Genomic DNA, 19016 nt, shown 5'->3' with positions numbered 1-19016 from the left:
GCATCACCCTGCCCTGCTACAAGATCAGGTACTACTGCCCCCAGCATCACCCTGCCCTGCTACAAGATCAGGTACTACTGCCCCCAGCATCACCCTGCCCTGCTACAAGATCAGGTACTACGACCCCCCAGCATCACCCTGCCGGGGACTACGACCCCCAGCATCACCCTGCCCTGCTACAAGATCAGGTACTACTGCCCCCAGCATCACCCTGCCGGGCACTACTACCCCCAGCATCACCCTGCCCTGCTACAAGATCAGGTACTACTGCCCCCAGCATCACCCTGCCCTGCTACAAGATCAGGTACTACGACCCCCAGCATCACCCTGCCGGGCACTACTACCCCCAGCATCACCCTGCCCTGCTACAAGATCAGGTACTACTGCCCCCAGCATCACCCTGCCGGGCACTACTACCCCCAGCATCACCCTGCCCTGCTACAAGATCAGGTACTACTGCCCCCAGCATCACCCTGCCCTGCTACAAGATCAGGTACTACGACCCCCAGCATCACCCTGCCGGGGACTACTACCCCCAGCATCACCCTGCCGGGGACTACGACCCCCAGCATCACCCTGCCCTGCTACAAGATCAGGTACTACTGCCCCCAGCATCACCCTGCCGGGCACTACTACCCCCAGCATCACCCTGCCCTGCTACAAGATCAGGTACTACTGCCCCCAGCATCACCCTGCCCTGCTACAAGATCAGGTACTACGACCCCCAGCATCACCCTGCCGGGGACTACGACCCCCAGCATCACCCTGCCCTGCTACAAGATCAGGTACTACTGCCCCCAGCATCACCCTGCCGGGCACTACTACCCCCAGCATCACCCTGCCCTGCTACAAGATCAGATACTACTGCCCCCAGCATCACCCTGCCGGGCACTACTACCCCCAGCATCACCCTGCCCTGCTACAAGATCAGGTACTACTGCCCCCAGCATCACCCTGCCGGGCACTACTACCCCCAGCATCACTCTGCCCTGCTACAAGATCAGGTACTACTGCCCCCAGCATCACCCTGCCCTGCTACAAGATCAGGTACTACTGCCCCCAGCATCACCCTGCCCTGCTACAAGATCAGGTACTACTGCCCCCAGCATCACCCTGCCGGGCACTACTACCCCCAGCATCACCCTGCCCTGCTACAAGATCAGGTACTACTGCCCCCAGCATCACCCTGCCCTGCTACAAGATCAGGTACTACGACCCCCAGCATCACCCTGCCGGGGACTACTACCCCCAGCATCACCCTGCCGGGGACTACGACCCCCAGCATCACCCTGCCCTGCTACAAGATCAGGTACTACTGCCCCCAGCATCACCCTGCCGGGCACTACTACCCCCAGCATCACCCTGCCCTGCTACAAGATCAGGTACTACTGCCCCCAGCATCACCCTGCCCTGCTACAAGATCAGGTACTACGACCCCCAGCATCACCCTGCCGGGGACTACGACCCCCAGCATCACCCTGCCCTGCTACAAGATCAGGTACTACTGCCCCCAGCATCACCCTGCCGGGCACTACTACCCCCAGCATCACCCTGCCCTGCTACAAGATCAGATACTACTGCCCCCAGCATCACCCTGCCGGGCACTACTACCCCCAGCATCACCCTGCCCTGCTACAAGATCAGGTACTACTGCCCCCAGCATCACCCTGCCGGGCACTACTACCCCCAGCATCACTCTGCCCTGCTACAAGATCAGGTACTACTGCCCCCAGCATCACCCTGCCCTGCTACAAGATCAGGTACTACTGCCCCCAGCATCACCCTGCCCTGCTACAAGATCAGGTACTACTGCCCCCAGCATCACCCTGCCCTGCTACAAGATCAGGTACTACTGCCCCCAGCATCACCCTGCCCTGCTACAAGATCAGGTACTACTGCCCCCAGCATCACCCTGCCGGGGACTACTACCCCCAGCATCACCCTGCCCTGCTACAAGATCAGGTACTACTGCCCCCAGCATCACCCTGCCCTGCTACAAGATCAGGTACTACTACCCCCAGCATCACCCTGCCCTGCTACAAGATCAGGTACTACTGCCCCCAGCATCACCCTGCCGGGGACTACTGCCCCCAGCATCACCCTGCCCTGCTACAAGGTCAGGTACTACTGCCCCCAGCATCACCCTGCCGGGGACTACTGCCCCCAGCATCACCCTGCCCTGCTACAAGATCAGGTACTACAACTCCCAGCATCACCCTGGCGGGGACTACTGCCCCCAGCATCACCCTGCCCTCCTACAAGATCAGGTACTACAACCCCCAGCATCACCCTGCCGGGCACTACTACCCCCAGCATCACCCTGCCCTGCTACAAGATCAGGTACTACTGCCCCCAGCATCACCCTGCCGGGGACTACTACCCCCAGCATCACCCTGCCCTGCTACAAGATCAGGTACTACAACTCCCAGCATCACCCTGCCGGGCACTACTACCCCCAGCATCACCCTGCCCTGCTACAAGATCAGGTACTACAACCCCCAGCATCACCCTGCTGGGCACTACTACCCCCAGCATCACCCTGCCCTGCTACAAGATCAGGTACTACTGCCCCCAGCATCACCCTGCCGGGCACTACTACCCCCAGCATCACCCTGCCCTGCTACAAGATCAGGTACTACAACTCCCAGCATCACCCTGCCCTGCTACAAGATCAGGTACTACAACTCCCAGCATCACCCTGCCCTGCTACAAGATCAGGTACTACAACTCCCAGCATCACCCTGCCCTGCTACAAGATCAGGTACTACAACTCCCAGCATCACCCTGCCCTGCTACAAGATCAGGTACTACAACTCCCAGCATCACCCTGCCGGGGACTACTACCCCCAGCATCGCCCTGCTACAAGATCAGGTACTACAACTCCCAGCATCACCCTGCCCTGCTACAAGATAAGGTACTACAACTCCCAGCATCACCCTGCCCTGCTACAAGATCACGTACTACAACTCCCAGCATCACCCTGCCCTGCTACAAGATCAGGTACTACAACTCCCAGCATCACCCTGCCCTGCTACAAGATCAGGTACTACAACTCACAGCATCACCCTGCCGGGGACTACTACCCCCAGCATCGCCCTGCTACAAGATCAGGTACTACAACTCCCAGCATCACCCTGCCGGGCACTACTACCCCCAGCATCACCCTGCCCTGCTACAAGATCAGGTACTACTGCCCCCAGCATCACCCTGCCGGGCACTACTACCCCCAGCATCACTCTGCCCTGCTACAAGATCAGGTACTACTGCCCCCAGCATCACCCTGCCCTGCTACAAGATCAGGTACTACTGCCCCCAGCATCACCCTGCCCTGCTACAAGATCAGGTACTACTGCCCCCAGCATCACCCTGCCCTGCTACAAGATCAGGTACTACTGCCCCCAGCATCACCCTGCCGGGGACTACTACCCCCAGCATCACCCTGCCCTGCTACAAGATCAGGTACTACTGCCCCCAGCATCACCCTGCCCTGCTACAAGATCAGGTACTACTACCCCCAGCATCACCCTGCCCTGCTACAAGATCAGGTACTACTGCCCCCAGCATCACCCTGCCGGGGACTACTGCCCCCAGCATCACCCTGCCCTGCTACAAGGTCAGGTACTACTGCCCCCAGCATCACCCTGCCAGGGACTACTGCCCCCAGCATCACCCTGCCCTGCTACAAGATCAGGTACTACAACTCCCAGCATCACCCTGGCGGGGACTACTGCCCCCAGCATCACCCTGCCCTCCTACAAGATCAGGTACTACAACCCCCAGCATCACCCTGCCGGGCACTACTACCCCCAGCATCACCCTGCCCTGCTACAAGATCAGGTACTACTGCCCCCAGCATCACCCTGCCGGGGACTACTACCCCCAGCATCACCCTGCCCTGCTACAAGATCAGGTACTACAACTCCCAGCATCACCCTGCCGGGCACTACTACCCCCAGCATCACCCTGCCCTGCTACAAGATCAGGTACTACAACCCCCAGCATCACCCTGCTGGGCACTACTACCCCCAGCATCACCCTGCCCTGCTACAAGATCAGGTACTACAACCCCCAGCATCACCCTGCTGGGCACTACTACCCCCAGCATCACCCTGCCCTGCTACAAGATCAGGTACTACTGCCCCCAGCATCACCCTGCCGGGCACTACTACCCCCAGCATCACCCTGCCCTGCTACAAGATCAGGTACTACAACTCCCAGCATCACCCTGCCCTGCTACAAGATCAGGTACTACAACTCCCAGCATCACCCTGCCCTGCTACAAGATCAGGTACTACAACTCCCAGCATCACCCTGCCCTGCTACAAGATCAGGTACTACAACTCCCAGCATCACCCTGCCCTGCTACAAGATCAGGTACTACAACTCCCAGCATCACCCTGCCGGGGACTACTACCCCCAGCATCGCCCTGCTACAAGATCAGGTACTACAACTCCCAGCATCACCCTGCCCTGCTACAAGATAAGGTACTACAACTCCCAGCATCACCCTGCCCTGCTACAAGATCACGTACTACAACTCCCAGCATCACCCTGCCCTGCTACAAGATCAGGTACTACAACTCCCAGCATCACCCTGCCCTGCTACAAGATCAGGTACTACAACTCCCAGCATCACCCTGCCGGGGACTACTACCCCCAGCATCGCCCTGCTACAAGATCAGGTACTACAACTCCCAGCATCACCCTGCCGGGCACTACTACCCCCAGCATCAGCCTGCCCTGCTACAAGATCAGGTACTACTACCCCCAACATCACCCTGCCCTGCTACAAGATCAGGTACTACAACCCCCAGCAGCACCCTGCCCTGCTACAAGATCAGGTACTACAACTCCCAGCATCACCCTGCCCTGCTACAAGATCAGGTACTACAACTCCCAGCATCACCCTGCCGGGCACTACAACCCCCAGCATCGCCCTGCTACAAGATCAGGTACTACTGCCCCCAGCATCACCCTGCCGGGCACTACTACCCCCAGCATCACCCTGCCCTGCTACAAGATCAGGTACTACAACTCCCAGCATCACCCTGCTGGGCACTACAACCCCCAGCATCACCCTGCCCTGCTACAAGATCAGGTACTACTGCCCCCAGCATCACCCTGCCGGGCACTACTACCCCCAGCATCACCCTGCCCTGCTACAAGAGCAGGTACTACAACTCCCAGCATCACCCTGCTGGGCACTACTACCCCCAGCATCACCCTGCCCTGCTACAAGATCAGGTACTACTGCCCCCAGCATCACCCTGCCGGGCACTACTACACCCAGCATCACCCTGCCCTGCTACAAGATCAGGTACTACAACTCCCAGCATCACCCTGCCGGGGACTACTACCCCCAGCATCACCCTGCCCTGTTACAAGATCAGGTACTACAACCCCCAGCATCACCCTGCCGGGGACTACTACCCCCAGCATCACCCTGCCCTGCTACAAGATCAGGTACTACAGCTCCCAGCATCACCCTGCCGGGGACTACAACCCCCAGCATCACCCTGCCCTGCTACAAGATCAGGTACTACAACTCCCAGCATCACCCTGCCGGGGACTACAACCCCCAGCATCACCCTGCCCTGCTACAAGATCAGGTACTACAACTCCCAGCATCTCCCTGCCGGGGACTACTACCCCCAGCATCACCCTGCCCTGCTACAAGATCAAGTACTACAACTCCCAGCATCACCCTGCCCTGCTACAAGATCAGGTACTACTGCCCCCAGCATCACCCTGCCCTGCTACAAGATCAGATACTATAGCTCCCAGCATCACCCTGCCGGGGACTACTACCCCCAGCATCACCCTGCTACAAGATCAGGTACTACTGCCCCCAGCATCACCCTGCCCTGCTACAAGATCAGGTACTACTGCCCCCAGCATCACCCTGCCGGGGACTACTCCCAGCATCACCCTGCCCTACAAGATCAGGTACTACAACTCCCAGCATCACCCTGCCCTGCTACAAGATCAGGTACTACAACTCCCAGCATCACCCTGCCGGGGATTACTACCCCCAGCATCACCCTGCCCTGCTACAAGATCAGTTACTACAACTCCCAGCATCACCCTGCCCTGCTACAAGATCAGGTACTACAACTCCCAGCATCACCCTGCCGGGGACTACTACCCCCAGCATCACCCTGCCCTGCTACAAGATCAGGTACTACAACTCCCAGCATCACCCTGCCCTGCTACAAGATCAGGTACTACAACTCCCAGCATCACCCTGCCGGGGACTACTACCCCCAGCATCACCCTGCCCTGCTACAAGATCAGGTACTACTACCCACAGCATCCTGCCAGGTCCCTCTGCAGCCTGCCGCACTACAATATCAGGTACTAGTAGTCCCAGCATGCTCCAAGATAAAGTACTACTGCCCGCAACGTCACCGTGCCCTGCTACAAGATCAGGTACTACAACCCCCAGCATCACCCTGCCAGGGACTACAACCCTCAGCATCACCCTGCCCTGCTACAAGATCAGGTACTACTGCCCCCAGCATCACCCTGCCCTGCTACAAGATCAGGTACTACTGCCCCCAGCATCACCCTGCCGGGGACTACTACCCCCAGCATCACCCTGCCCTGCTACAAGATCAGGTACTACTGCCCCCAGCATCACCGTGCCCTGCTACAAGATCAGGTACTACAACCCCCAGCATCACCCTGCCAGGGACTACAACCCCCAGCATCACCCTGCCCTGCTACAAGATCAGGTACTACTAGTCCCAGCATGACCCTGCCAGGGACTACTACCCCCAGCATCACCCTGCCCTGCTACAAGATCAGGTACCACAACCCCCAGCATGCTCCAAGATCTGGTACCACTGCCCCCCAGTGTCCCGCCAGATCTGGTGGTACTGCCCCCCCAGTGTCCCGCCAGATCTGGTGGTACTGCCCCCCCAGTGTCCCGCCAGATCTGGTGGTACTGCCCCCCCAGTGTCCCGCCAGATCTGGTGGTACTGCCCCCCCAGTGTCCCGCCAGATCTGGTGGTACTGCCCCCCCAGTGTCCCGCCAGATCTGGTGGTACTGCCCCCCCAGTGTCCCGCCAGATCTGGTGGTACTGCCCCCCCAGTGTCCCGCCAGATCTGGTGGTACTGCCCCCCCAGTGTCCCGCCAGATCTGGTGGTACTGCCCCCCTAGTGTCCCGCCAGATCTGGTGGTACTGCCCCCCCAGTGTCCCGCCAGATCTGGTGGTACTGCCCCCCCAGTGTCCCGCCAGATCTGGTGGTACTGCCCCCCCAGTGTCCCGCCAGATCTGGTGGTACTGCCCCCCCAGTGTCCCGCCAGATCTGGTGGTACTGCCCCCCCAGTGTCCCGCCAGATCTGGTGGTACTGCCCCCCCAGTGTCCCGCCAGATCTGGTGGTACTGCCCCCCCAGTGTCCCGCCAGATCTGGTGGTACTGCCCCCCCAGTGTCCCGCCAGATCTGGTGGTACTGCCCCCCCAGTGTCCCGCCAGATCTGGTGGTACTGCCCCCCCAGTGTCCCGCCAGATCTGGTGGTACTGCCCCCCCAGTGTCCCGCCAGATCTGGTGGTACTGCCCCCCCAGTGTCCCGCCAGATCTGGTGGTACTGCCCCCCCAGTGTCCCGCCAGATCTGGTGGTACTGCCCCCCCAGTGTCCCGCCAGATCTGGTGGTACTGCCCCCCCAGTGTCCCGCCAGATCTGGTGGTACTGCCCCCCCAGTGTCCCGCCAGATCTGGTGGTACTGCCCCCCCAGTGTCCCGCCAGATCTGGTGGTACTGCCCCCCCAGTGTCCCGCCAGATCTGGTGGTACTGCCCCCCCAGTGTCCCGCCAGATCTGGTGGTACTGCCCCCCCAGTGTCCCGCCAGATCTGGTGGTACTGCCCCCCCAGTGTCCCGCCAGATCTGGTGGTACTGCCCCCCCAGTGTCCCGCCAGATCTGGTGGTACTGCCCCCCCAGTGTCCCGCCAGATCTGGTGGTACTGCCCCCCCAGTGTCCCGCCAGATCTGGTGGTACTGCCCCCCCAGTGTCCCGCCAGATCTGGTGGTACTGCCCCCCCAGTGTCCCGCCAGATCTGGTGGTACTGCCCCCCCAGTGTCCCGCCAGATCTGGTGGTACTGCCCCCCCCCCCAGCGTCCCGCCAGATCTGGTACTACTGCCCCCCCCCCCCCCAGCGTCCCGCCAGATCTGGTACTATTGCCCCCCCCAGCGTCCCGCCAGATCTGGTACTATTGCCCCCCCCAGCGTCCCGCCAGATCTGGTACTATTGCCCCCCCCCCCCCAGCGTCCCGCCAGATCTGGTACTACTGCCCCCCCCCCCCCCCAGCGTCCCGCCAGATCTGGTACTACTGCCCCCCCCCCCCCAGCGTCCCGCCAGATCTGGTACTACTGCCCCCCCCCCCCCCCCAGCGTCCCGCCAGATCTGGTACTATTGCCCCCCCAGCGTCCCGCCAGATCTGGTACTATTACCCCCCCCCCCCCCCCCCCCAGCGTCCCGCCATATCTGGTACTACTGCCCCCCAGCATCCCTGCCGCGCTACAAGATCAGATACTACTGCCCCCAGCATCCCTGCCGCGCTACAAGATCAGATACTACTGCCCACAGCATCCCTGCCGCGCTACAAGATCAGATACTACTGCCCACAGCATCCCTCCAGGTCCCTCTGCAGCCTGCCGCGCTACAAGATCAGATACTACTGCCCCCGGCATCCTGCCGCGCTACAAGATCAGATACTACTGCCCCCGGCATCCTGCCGCACTACAAGATCAGATACTACTGCCCCCGGCATCCCTGCCGCGCTACAAGATCAGATACTACTGCCCCCAGCATCCCTCCAGGTCCCTCTGCAGCCTGCCGCACTACTAGATCAGGTACTACAGCCCCCGACATCCTGCCGCACTACAAGATCTGGTACTGCTGCCCCCGGCATCCTGCCACACTACAAGATCTGGTACTGCTGCCCCCGGCATCCTGCCACACTACAAGATCTGGTACTAGTGCCCCCAGCATCCCGTCAGGTCCCTCTGCAGCCTGCCGCGCTATAAGATCTGGTACTACTGCCCCCCGCGTCCTGCCACACTACAAGGTCAGTTACTACTGCCCCCCGCGTCCTGCCACACTACAAGGTCAGTTACTACTGCCCCCCGCGTCCTGCCACACTACAAGGTCAGTTACTACTGCCCCCCGCGTCCTGCCACACTACAAGGTCAGTTACTACTGCCCCCCGCGTCCTGCCACACTACAAGGTCAGGTACTACTGCCCCCCGCGTCCTGCCACACTACAAGGTCAGGTACTACTGCCCCCCGCGTCCTGCCACACTGCAAGGTCAGGTACTACTGCCCCCCGCGTCCTGCCACACTGCAAGGTCAGGTACTACTGCCCCCCGCGTCCTGCCACACTACAAGGTCAGGTACTACTGCCCCCCCGCGTCCTGCCACACTACAAGGTCAGGTACTACTGCCCCCCGCGTCCTGCCACACTACAAGGTCAGGTACTACTGCCCCCCGCGTCCTGCCACACTACAAGGTCAGGTACTACTGCCCCCCGCGTCCTGCCACACTACAAGGTCAGGTACTACTGCCCCCCGCGTCCTGCCACACTACAAGGTCAGGTACTACTGCCCCCCGCGTCCTGCCACACTACAAGGTCAGGTACTACTGCCCCCCGCGTCCTGCCACACTACAAGGTCAGGTACTACTGCCCCCCGCGTCCTGCCACACTACAAGGTCAGGTACTACTGCCCCCCGCGTCCTGCCACACTACAAGGTCAGGTACTACTGCCCCCCGCGTCCTGCCACACTACAAGGTCAGGTACTACTGCCCCCCGCGTCCTGCCACACTACAAGGTCAGGTACTACTGCCCCCCGCGTCCTGCCACACTACAAGGTCAGGTACTACTGCCCCCCGCGTCCTGCCACACTACAAGGTCAGGTACTACTGCCCCCCGCGTCCTGCCACACTACAAGGTCAGGTACTACTGCCCCCCGCGTCCTGCCACACTACAAGGTCAGGTACTACTGCCCCCCGCGTCCTGCCACACTACAAGGTCAGGTACTACTGCCCCCCGCGTCCTGCCACACTACAAGGTCAGGTACTACTGCCCCCCGCGTCCTGCCACACTACAAGGTCAGGTACTACTGCCCCCCGCGTCCTGCCACACTACAAGGTCAGGTACTACTGCCCCCCGCGTCCTGCCACACTACAAGGTCAGGTACTACTGCCCCCCGCGTCCTGCCACACTACAAGGTCAGGTACTACTGCCCCCCGCGTCCTGCCACACTACAAGGTCAGGTACTACTGCCCCCCGCGTCCTGCCACACTACAAGGTCAGGTACTACTGCCCCCCGCGTCCTGCCACACTACAAGGTCAGGTACTACTGCCCCCCGCGTCCTGCCACACTACAAGGTCAGGTACTACTGCCCCCCGCGTCCTGCCACACTACAAGGTCAGGTACTACTGCCCCCCGCGTCCTGCCACACTACAAGGTCAGGTACTACTGCCCCCCGCGTCCTGCCACACTACAAGGTCAGTTACTACTGCCCCCCGCGTCCTGCCACACTACAAGGTCAGGTACTACTGCCCCCCGCGTCCTGCCACACTACAAGGTCAGGTACTACTGCCCCCCGCGTCCTGCCACACTACAAGGTCAGGTACTACTGCCCCCCGCGTCCTGCCACACTACAAGGTCAGGTACTACTGCCCCCCGCGTCCTGCCACACTACAAGGTCAGGTACTACTGCCCCCCGCGTCCTGCCACACTACAAGGTCAGGTACTACTGCCCCCCGCGTCCTGCCACACTACAAGGTCAGGTACTACTGCCCCCCGCGTCCTGCCACACTACAAGGTCAGGTACTACTGCCCCCCGCGTCCTGCCACACTACAAGGTCAGGTACTACTGCCCCCAGCGTCCTGCCACACTACAAGGTCAGGTACTACTGCCCCCAGCGTCCTGCCACACTACAAGGTCAGGTACTACTGCCCCCAGCGTCCTGCCACACTACAAGGTCAGGTACTACTGCCCCCAGCATCCGCACTGTGAGATCGGGTCCCTTGTCCCCAGCCTTGTGTCTCTGCTGTGGTGGCGACTGGTATAGTGACTCTGCCAACGCTTCATCCCTGACCGTAGGAGAAAAGTTTCCTTTTATTGTGTAATTATCCCCATAATGCACCGAAGCCTCCACCATGTTGTCTAGCGTCGTGCTACATAGGCCGTGCACTGCAGGGTCGCATGGTGTGGTACCCGCGCTCTCCGTTCTGACATGTCCTCTCTGCTCCCGCAGGTATAAGCCGTTCTTCCCGATGCAGGTGGTGCCAGCTGAGGAGGAGGAGGATCGATCTCTGACGCTGCAGGACCTGGGCCTGACAGAGGGGCGGCTGAGGGTGTCTGTGATTGACTGCAGCAGGTGAGTGGGGCTCGTGGTGTGGGTGACTAGTGGCCGCCACCACGCTGTAGTCTCAGTCTCCCGTCCCCAGCACTGAGGGGCCGTGCGCCAGCTGCGCCTTCATCACCCCCACTCCCCCTCCTGACTCTCGGCCGCGTCTCCTCGCCCCCTGTGGAGACATAGGGGCTCCCTAGCTGAAACTGCATGGACCAGGGGTCATCCCGCCCGCTTTGCTGTAAACTTGGGCATAACGCTACTCAGACAACACAGCGTGAGGGTGACAGTGTGGCGATGCTTTATTAAACTACAAAGCAGGCAGATCACACACAGAACAGTCCCAGCACAGTACCCCACATGGTGCACATTAGAATTTCACCCATCCGCTGACTCGCCGGGTTAATGGCAGATGTTACGTCAGAGCTCCCAGGGTCACTACCCCACCTGTGGTACACACACAGAGGAGCGAACGACAAGCGTAGGGAGATGACCGTCTGAGGTACAAGGCCAGTTAGCCCCAGAGACACATTGTGGCCTCTCCAAACGTCTCCATGGTTCAGCGATGGTCAATGGAGCAGATCTGTATTTTGGCAGCCGAAGCCAAAAGTTTGTGGGTTGTTTCCTGTAGAATGATAGATCCGTGTCCCCCGTGATGGGGCCATGATGAATTGGCTGCTGTCCTGTCTCTGGTCCTTTGGATGTTAGGATGTCTTGGCAGAATCTCGGGCAGTCTCTCTCTTTATACAGAGGCATGTAACCTATTTGTAGATTTACCCAGTGTCCTTCATTCCAGCATCACAGATAAGGGGAACAATGGTGATCAAGTAGCATTAATTGATTATTTAATCTATTTGCATAGTTTTTTTCCCTCTCTGCTTTTGGAGTCAACAAACTGGCTCCATAATGCAATGCAGAATTGGCATATCAGCGAACATCACTAGTGATCAAAGATAAGCAGAGCACACCCTGTTATATGGAACATCCGCTTACAAGTCACTTACAGGCTTGGGGTCCTGTTACACTTAAAGATCGCTGGTACGTCGCTAGTAAGCTGTCAAGCAGGCAGATCTCCAGGGACGCACCAGCGATCCCGACAGTGATACCACCTGGTAAGGATCACTGGTGCATTGTCACACAGCAGCGATTCTGACGACTCCTGCCTGCGTCCCTGAGTTCTGTGTCGCCAACGAGGTCGCTCGTCGGGTCAAACACAGCAGTGCGCACTGGCCAGCGGGACACAGACGACGAAAAAATGGCCCAGGACATTCGAGCGCGATCAGCGATATCCAGTGGGGGGGCGGTTGACGCTATGTGTCACATGTAGCGAGATCGCCGGCGAGGTCACTTGCGCCACATAATCGGTGACGCTTCAGCGATCTCGCTATGTGAGACGGGGGCTTACACAAGGCAAAATATAGATAACAGCATACTCTTGGTTTGCTAAAAATAGTCGTCTGGGTAATTAAGATATAATCCGGTTTCTTCACCCCTCATCCCGACTCTCCACCTCATCTTTCCAGGCTTCTGATCTTTGGCTCCTATGACCAGGAAACACACATTCACTGCACCCTGGAGATCAGCAGCACGCCTTGGAAGGAGAAGACAAGGACCTCCATCAAAACGGTAAGAACCACTGCCCTGTTCCCAGCTGCCTTGCCTCCTACCTGATGATCTCCTCCCTGCAGACCCCCACATTGAGGTTTACATCGGTGGGATTCGGTGGAGTCCAGTAGGACTCTCACCTTCAGGAGGTGGGGGCACAATCACCCAAAGTTCCTGACTACTGGCAGCTGCCATCTGCATAGAGATCAGAATTGAGGTGACCTAGTCGGGGCCCACAGTGGAGCCCCTTGTCCACTCTTTCCCCAGTTCTGTCTTCTCCAGTTCCTTGTGCAGGTGCTCAGGTCCTGGACCCTGAACTTCATGCAGTCCTTCATTTTATTGCTGCTGCTGCTCCTCTTCTGACTAAAAATGAAAAGAAACGCTCAGTATGTAAAATTGTTCGGTGGGAAACAGACTGGAGACTGGTTGGAGCCGCTCCCCAGGATCTGCGAACTGCAAGCTCAAGACTGAAGCGTGGAAAGTGAAGAGATCCCACCGAAGCAGGCACAAAGCTGGACCAGAAAGGAGAAAATGCAGATCTGCCTGACGAGGAGCGAGTCGTGTGCCCATTGCTGAGCCAAGCTGGGCGCTAATACCCACAAACTAAATTTCATTTTAATCAATTGATCTTGGAATAATAATAATTTCCATAATTGGACGTTTATATAAAATGTTCCTGTGCTGAGCTAATCCTATAAATGTGCCGCTACTGTGTAATGGCTGTTCACAATAGCAAAGGTGTATACCAGCATCTTGTATATCATATCACTGTAACCAGATGCTGTTACTGCTGATATTCACTGAAGGAAAATGTGGAAACCACAAAAATTGCAACCAAAGATCCCAAATAATTAAATATTAATTCACATCTTTATTGGAAAAAGGACAAAATTGGACAAATGGGGGACATGTGCAAAAGGCAAAACATAAAGTGCAGCAGTGCAGAAAAACACGCAAGAGAGTCACAGTCAAAGCAGAAGGAAAACACTTATCTAGATACACAGATCTATTTTATATATATAAATCCCATAGTCCCGTGCCCATATACCCATCATACATATCCTCCATCCCATAGTCCCGTGCCCATATACCCATCACACAAACTCCATCCCATAGTCCCGTGCCCATATACCCATCATACATCCTCCATCCCATAGTCCCGTGCCCATATACCCATCACACATCCTCGATCCCATAGTCCCGTGCCCATATACCCATCACACATCCTCGATCCCATAGTCCCGTGCCCATATACCCATCACACATCCTCGATCCCATAGTCCCGTGCCCATATACCCATCATACATATCCTCCATCCCATAGTCCCGTGCCCATATACCCATCATACATATCCTCCATCCCATAGTCTCGTGCCCATATACCCATCATACACATCCTCCATCCCATAGTCCCGTGCCCATATACCCATCATACATAGTCCCGTGCCCATATACCCATCACACACCCTCCATCCCATAGTCCCGTGCCCATATACCCATCACACACCCTCCATCCCATAGTCCCGTGCCCATATACCCGTCATACATATCCTCCATCCCATAGTCCCGTGCCATATACCCATCACACATCCTCCATCCCATAGTCCCGTGCCCATATACCCGTCATACATATCCTCCATCCCATAGTCCCGTGCCCATATACCCATCACACATCCTCCATCCCATAGTCCCGTTCCCATATACCCATCATACACATCCTGCATCCCATAGTCCCGTGCCCATATACCAATCATACATATGCACCATCCCATAGTCCCGTGCCCATATACCCATCATACATATCCGCCATCCCATAGTCCCGTGCCCATATACCCATCACACACCCTCCATCCCATAGGCCCGTGCCCATATACCCATCACACACCCTCCATCCCATAGGCCCGTGCCCATATACCCATCACACACCCTCCATCCCATAGGCCCGTGCCCATATACCCATCACACACCCTCCATCCCATAGTCCCGTGCCCATATACCCATCATACACATCCTCCATCCCATAGTCCCGTGCCCATATACCCATCATACACATCCTCCATCCCATAGTCCCGTGCCCATATACCCATCATACACATCCTCCATCCCATAGTCCGTGCCCATATACCCATCATACACATCCTCCATCCCATAGTCCCGTGCCCATATACCCATCACACATCCTCCATCCCATAGTCCCGTGCCCATATACCCATCACACATCCTCCATCCCATAGTCCAGTGCCCATATACCCATCATACACATCCTCCATCCCATAGTCCAGTGCCCATATACCCATCATACACATCCACCATCCCATAGTCCAGTGCCCATATACCCATCATACACATCCTCCATCCCATAGTCCCGTGCCCATATATCCTTCACACATCCTCCATCCCATAGTCCCGTGCCCATATACCCATCATACATATCCTCCATCCCATAGTCCCGTGCCCATATACCCATCATACATATCCTCCATCCCATAGTCCCGTGCCCATATACCCATCATACATATCCTCCATCCCATAGTCCCGTGCCCATATACCCTTCACACATCCTCCATCCCATAGGCCCGTGCCCATATATCCATCATACATATCCTCCATCCCATAGTCCCGTGCCCATATACCCATCATACACATCCTCCATCCCATAGTCCAGTGCCCATATACCCATCATACATATCCACCATCCCATAGTCCCGTGCCCATATACCCTTCACACATCCTCCATCCCATAGTCCCGTGCCCATATACCCGTCATACATATCCTCCATCCCATAGTCCCGTGCCCATATACCCTTCACACACCCTCCATCCCATAGTCCCGTGCCCATATACCCATCACACATCCTCATCCCATAGTCCCGTGCCCATATACCCATCATACATATTCTCCATCCCATAGTCCCGTGCCCATATACCCATCATACACATCCTCCATCCCATAGTCCCGTGCCCATATGCCCATATACCCTTCACACATCCTCCATCCCATAGTCCCGTGCCCATATACACATCATACATATCCTCCATCCCATAGTCCTGTGCCCATATGCCCATCACACATCCTCCATCCCATAGTCCCGTGCCCATATACCCTTCACACATCCTCCATCCCATAGTCCCGTGCCCATATACCCTTCACACACCCTCCATCCCATAGTCCCGTGCCCATATACCCTTCACACACCCTCCATCCCATAGTCCTGTGCCCATATACCCTTCACACACCCTCCATCCCATAGTCCCGTGCCCATATACCCTTCACACATTCTCTATCCCATAGGCCCGTGCCCATATATCCATCATACATATCCTCCATCCCATAGTCCAGTGCCCATATACCCATCATACATATCCTCCATCCCATAGTCCCGTGCCCATATACCCATCATACATATCCTCCATCCCATAGTCGAGTGCCCATATACCCATCATACATATCCTCCATCCCATAGTCCCGTGCCCATATACCCATCATACATATCCTCCATCCCATAGTCCAGTGCCCATATACCCGTCATATATATCCTCCATCCCATAGTCCTGTGCCCATATAACCATCACATATCCTCCATCCCATAGTCCAGTGCCCATATACCCATCATACATATTCTCCATCCCATAGTCCAGTGCCCATATACCCGTCATACATATCCTCCATCCCATAGTCCCGTGCCCATATACCCGTCATACATATCCTCCATCCCATAGTCCAGTGCCCATATACCCATCATACATATTCTCCATCCCATAGTCCAGTGCCCATATACCCATCACATATCCTCCATCCCATAGTCCAGTGCCCATATACCCATCATACATATTCTCCATCCCATAGTCCAGTGCCCATATACCCATCACATATCCTCCATCCCATAGTCCCGTGCCCATATGCCCATCATACATATTCTCCATCCCATAGTCCAGTGCCCATATTCCCGTCATATATATCCTCCATCCCATAGTCCAGTGCCCATATACCCATCATACATATCCTCCATCCCATAGTCCAGTGCCCATATACCCATCACATATCCTCCATCTCATAGTCCCGTGCCCATATACCCATCATACATATCCTCCATCCCATAGTCCCGTGCCCATATACCCATCACACACCCTCCATCCCATAGTCCCGTGCCCATATACCCATCATACACATCCTCCATCCCATAGTCCCGTGCCCATATACCCATCATACACATCCTCCATCCCATAGTCCCGTGCCCATATACCCATCATACATATCCTCCATCCCATAGTCCGTGCCCATATACCCATCATACACATCCTCCATCCCATAGTCCCGTGCCCATATACCCATCACACATCCTCCATCCCATAGTCCAGTGCCCATATACCCATCACACATCCTCCATCCCATAGTCCAGTGCCCATATACCCATCATACACATCCTCCATCCCATAGTCCAGTGCCCATATACCCATCATACATATCCACCATCCCATAGTCCAGTGCCCATATACCCATCATACACATCCTCCATCCCATAGTCCCATGCCCATATACCCATCACACATCCTCATCCCATAGTCCCGTGCCCATATACCCATCATACATATTCTCCATCCCATAGTCCCGTGCCCATATACCCATCATACACATCCTCCATCCCATAGTCCCGTGCCCATATGCCCATATACCCTTCACACATCCTCCATCCCATAGTCCCGTGCCCATATACACATCATACATATCCTCCATCCCATAGTCCCGTGCCCATCACACATCCTCCATCCCATAGTCCCGTGCCCATATACCCTTCACACATCCTCCATCCCATAGTCCCGTGCCCATATACCCTTCACACACCCTCCATCCCATAGTCCCGTGCCCATATACCCTTCACACATCCTCCATCCCATAGTCCCGTGCCCATATATCCTTCACACATCATCCATCCCATATTCCCGTGCCCATATACCCTTCACATATCCTCCATCCCATAGTCGAGTGCCCATATACCCATCATACACATCCTCCATCCCATAGTCCCGTGCCCATATACCCATCATACATATCCTCCATCCCATAGTCCAGTGCCTATATACCCATCATACATATTCTCCATCCCATAGTCCTGTTCCCATATACCCATCATACACATCCTCCATCCCATAGTCCCGTGCCCATATACCCATCATACATATCCTCCATCCCATAGTCGAGTGCCCATATACCCATCATACATATCATCCATCCCATAGTCCTGTGCCCATATACCCATCACACATCCTCATCCCATAGTCCCGTGCCCATATACCCATCATACATATTCTCCATCCCATAGCCCCGTGCCCATATACCCTTCACACATCCTCCATCCCATAGTCCCGTGCCCATATACACATCATACATATCCTCCATCCCATAGTCCCGTGCCCATATACCTTTCACACACCCTCCATCCCATAGTCCTGTGCCCATATACCATTCACACACCCTCCATCCCATAGGCCCGTGCCCATATATCCATCATACATATCCTCCATCCCATAGTCCAGTGCCCATATACCCATCATACATATCCTCCATCCCATAGTCCAGTGCCCATATACCCATCATACACATCCTCCATCCCATAGTCCCGTGCCCATATACCCATCATACATATCCTCCATCCCATAGTCGAGTGCCCATATACCCATCATACATATCCTCCATCCCATAGTCCCGTGCCCATATACCCATCATACATATCCTCCATCCCATAGTCCAGTGCCCATATACCCGTCATATATATCCTCCATCCCATAGTCCTGTGCCCATATAACCATCACATATCCTCCATCCCATAGTCCAGTGCCCATATACCCGTCATACATATCCTCCATCCCATAGTCCAGTGCCCATATACCCATCACATATCCTCCATCCCATAGTCCCGTGCCCATATACCCATCATACATATTCTCCATCCCATAGTCCAGTGCCCATATTCCCGTCATACATATCCTCCATCCCATAGTCCAGTGCCCATATACCCGTCATACATATCCTCCATCCCATAGTCCAG

At 56.4% G+C, this 19016-nt stretch overlaps 1 protein-coding gene across 1 annotated transcript in view; it reads left to right on the top strand.

Annotated features, from left to right (window-relative positions):
* The window catches only part of PDZD8 (PDZ domain containing 8), a 59624-nt gene that overhangs the window by 1488 nt on the left and 39120 nt on the right, over window positions 1-19016 (top strand). The window contains exons 2-3 of the mRNA XM_073559900.1: window positions 11270-11392; window positions 12889-12991. Coding sequence (XP_073416001.1) covers window positions 11270-11392; window positions 12889-12991 — 226 coding nt within the window. The remainder of the gene's footprint in view (window positions 1-11269; window positions 11393-12888; window positions 12992-19016) is intronic.

This window comes from Dendrobates tinctorius, unplaced genomic scaffold, assembly GCF_039654945.1.
Source record: "Dendrobates tinctorius isolate UK_male_01 unplaced genomic scaffold, ASM3965494v1 ptg000279l, whole genome shotgun sequence".
Taxonomy (NCBI): domain Eukaryota; kingdom Metazoa; phylum Chordata; class Amphibia; order Anura; family Dendrobatidae; genus Dendrobates; species Dendrobates tinctorius.
This window is presented reverse-complemented; position numbering and strand designations above follow the sequence as displayed.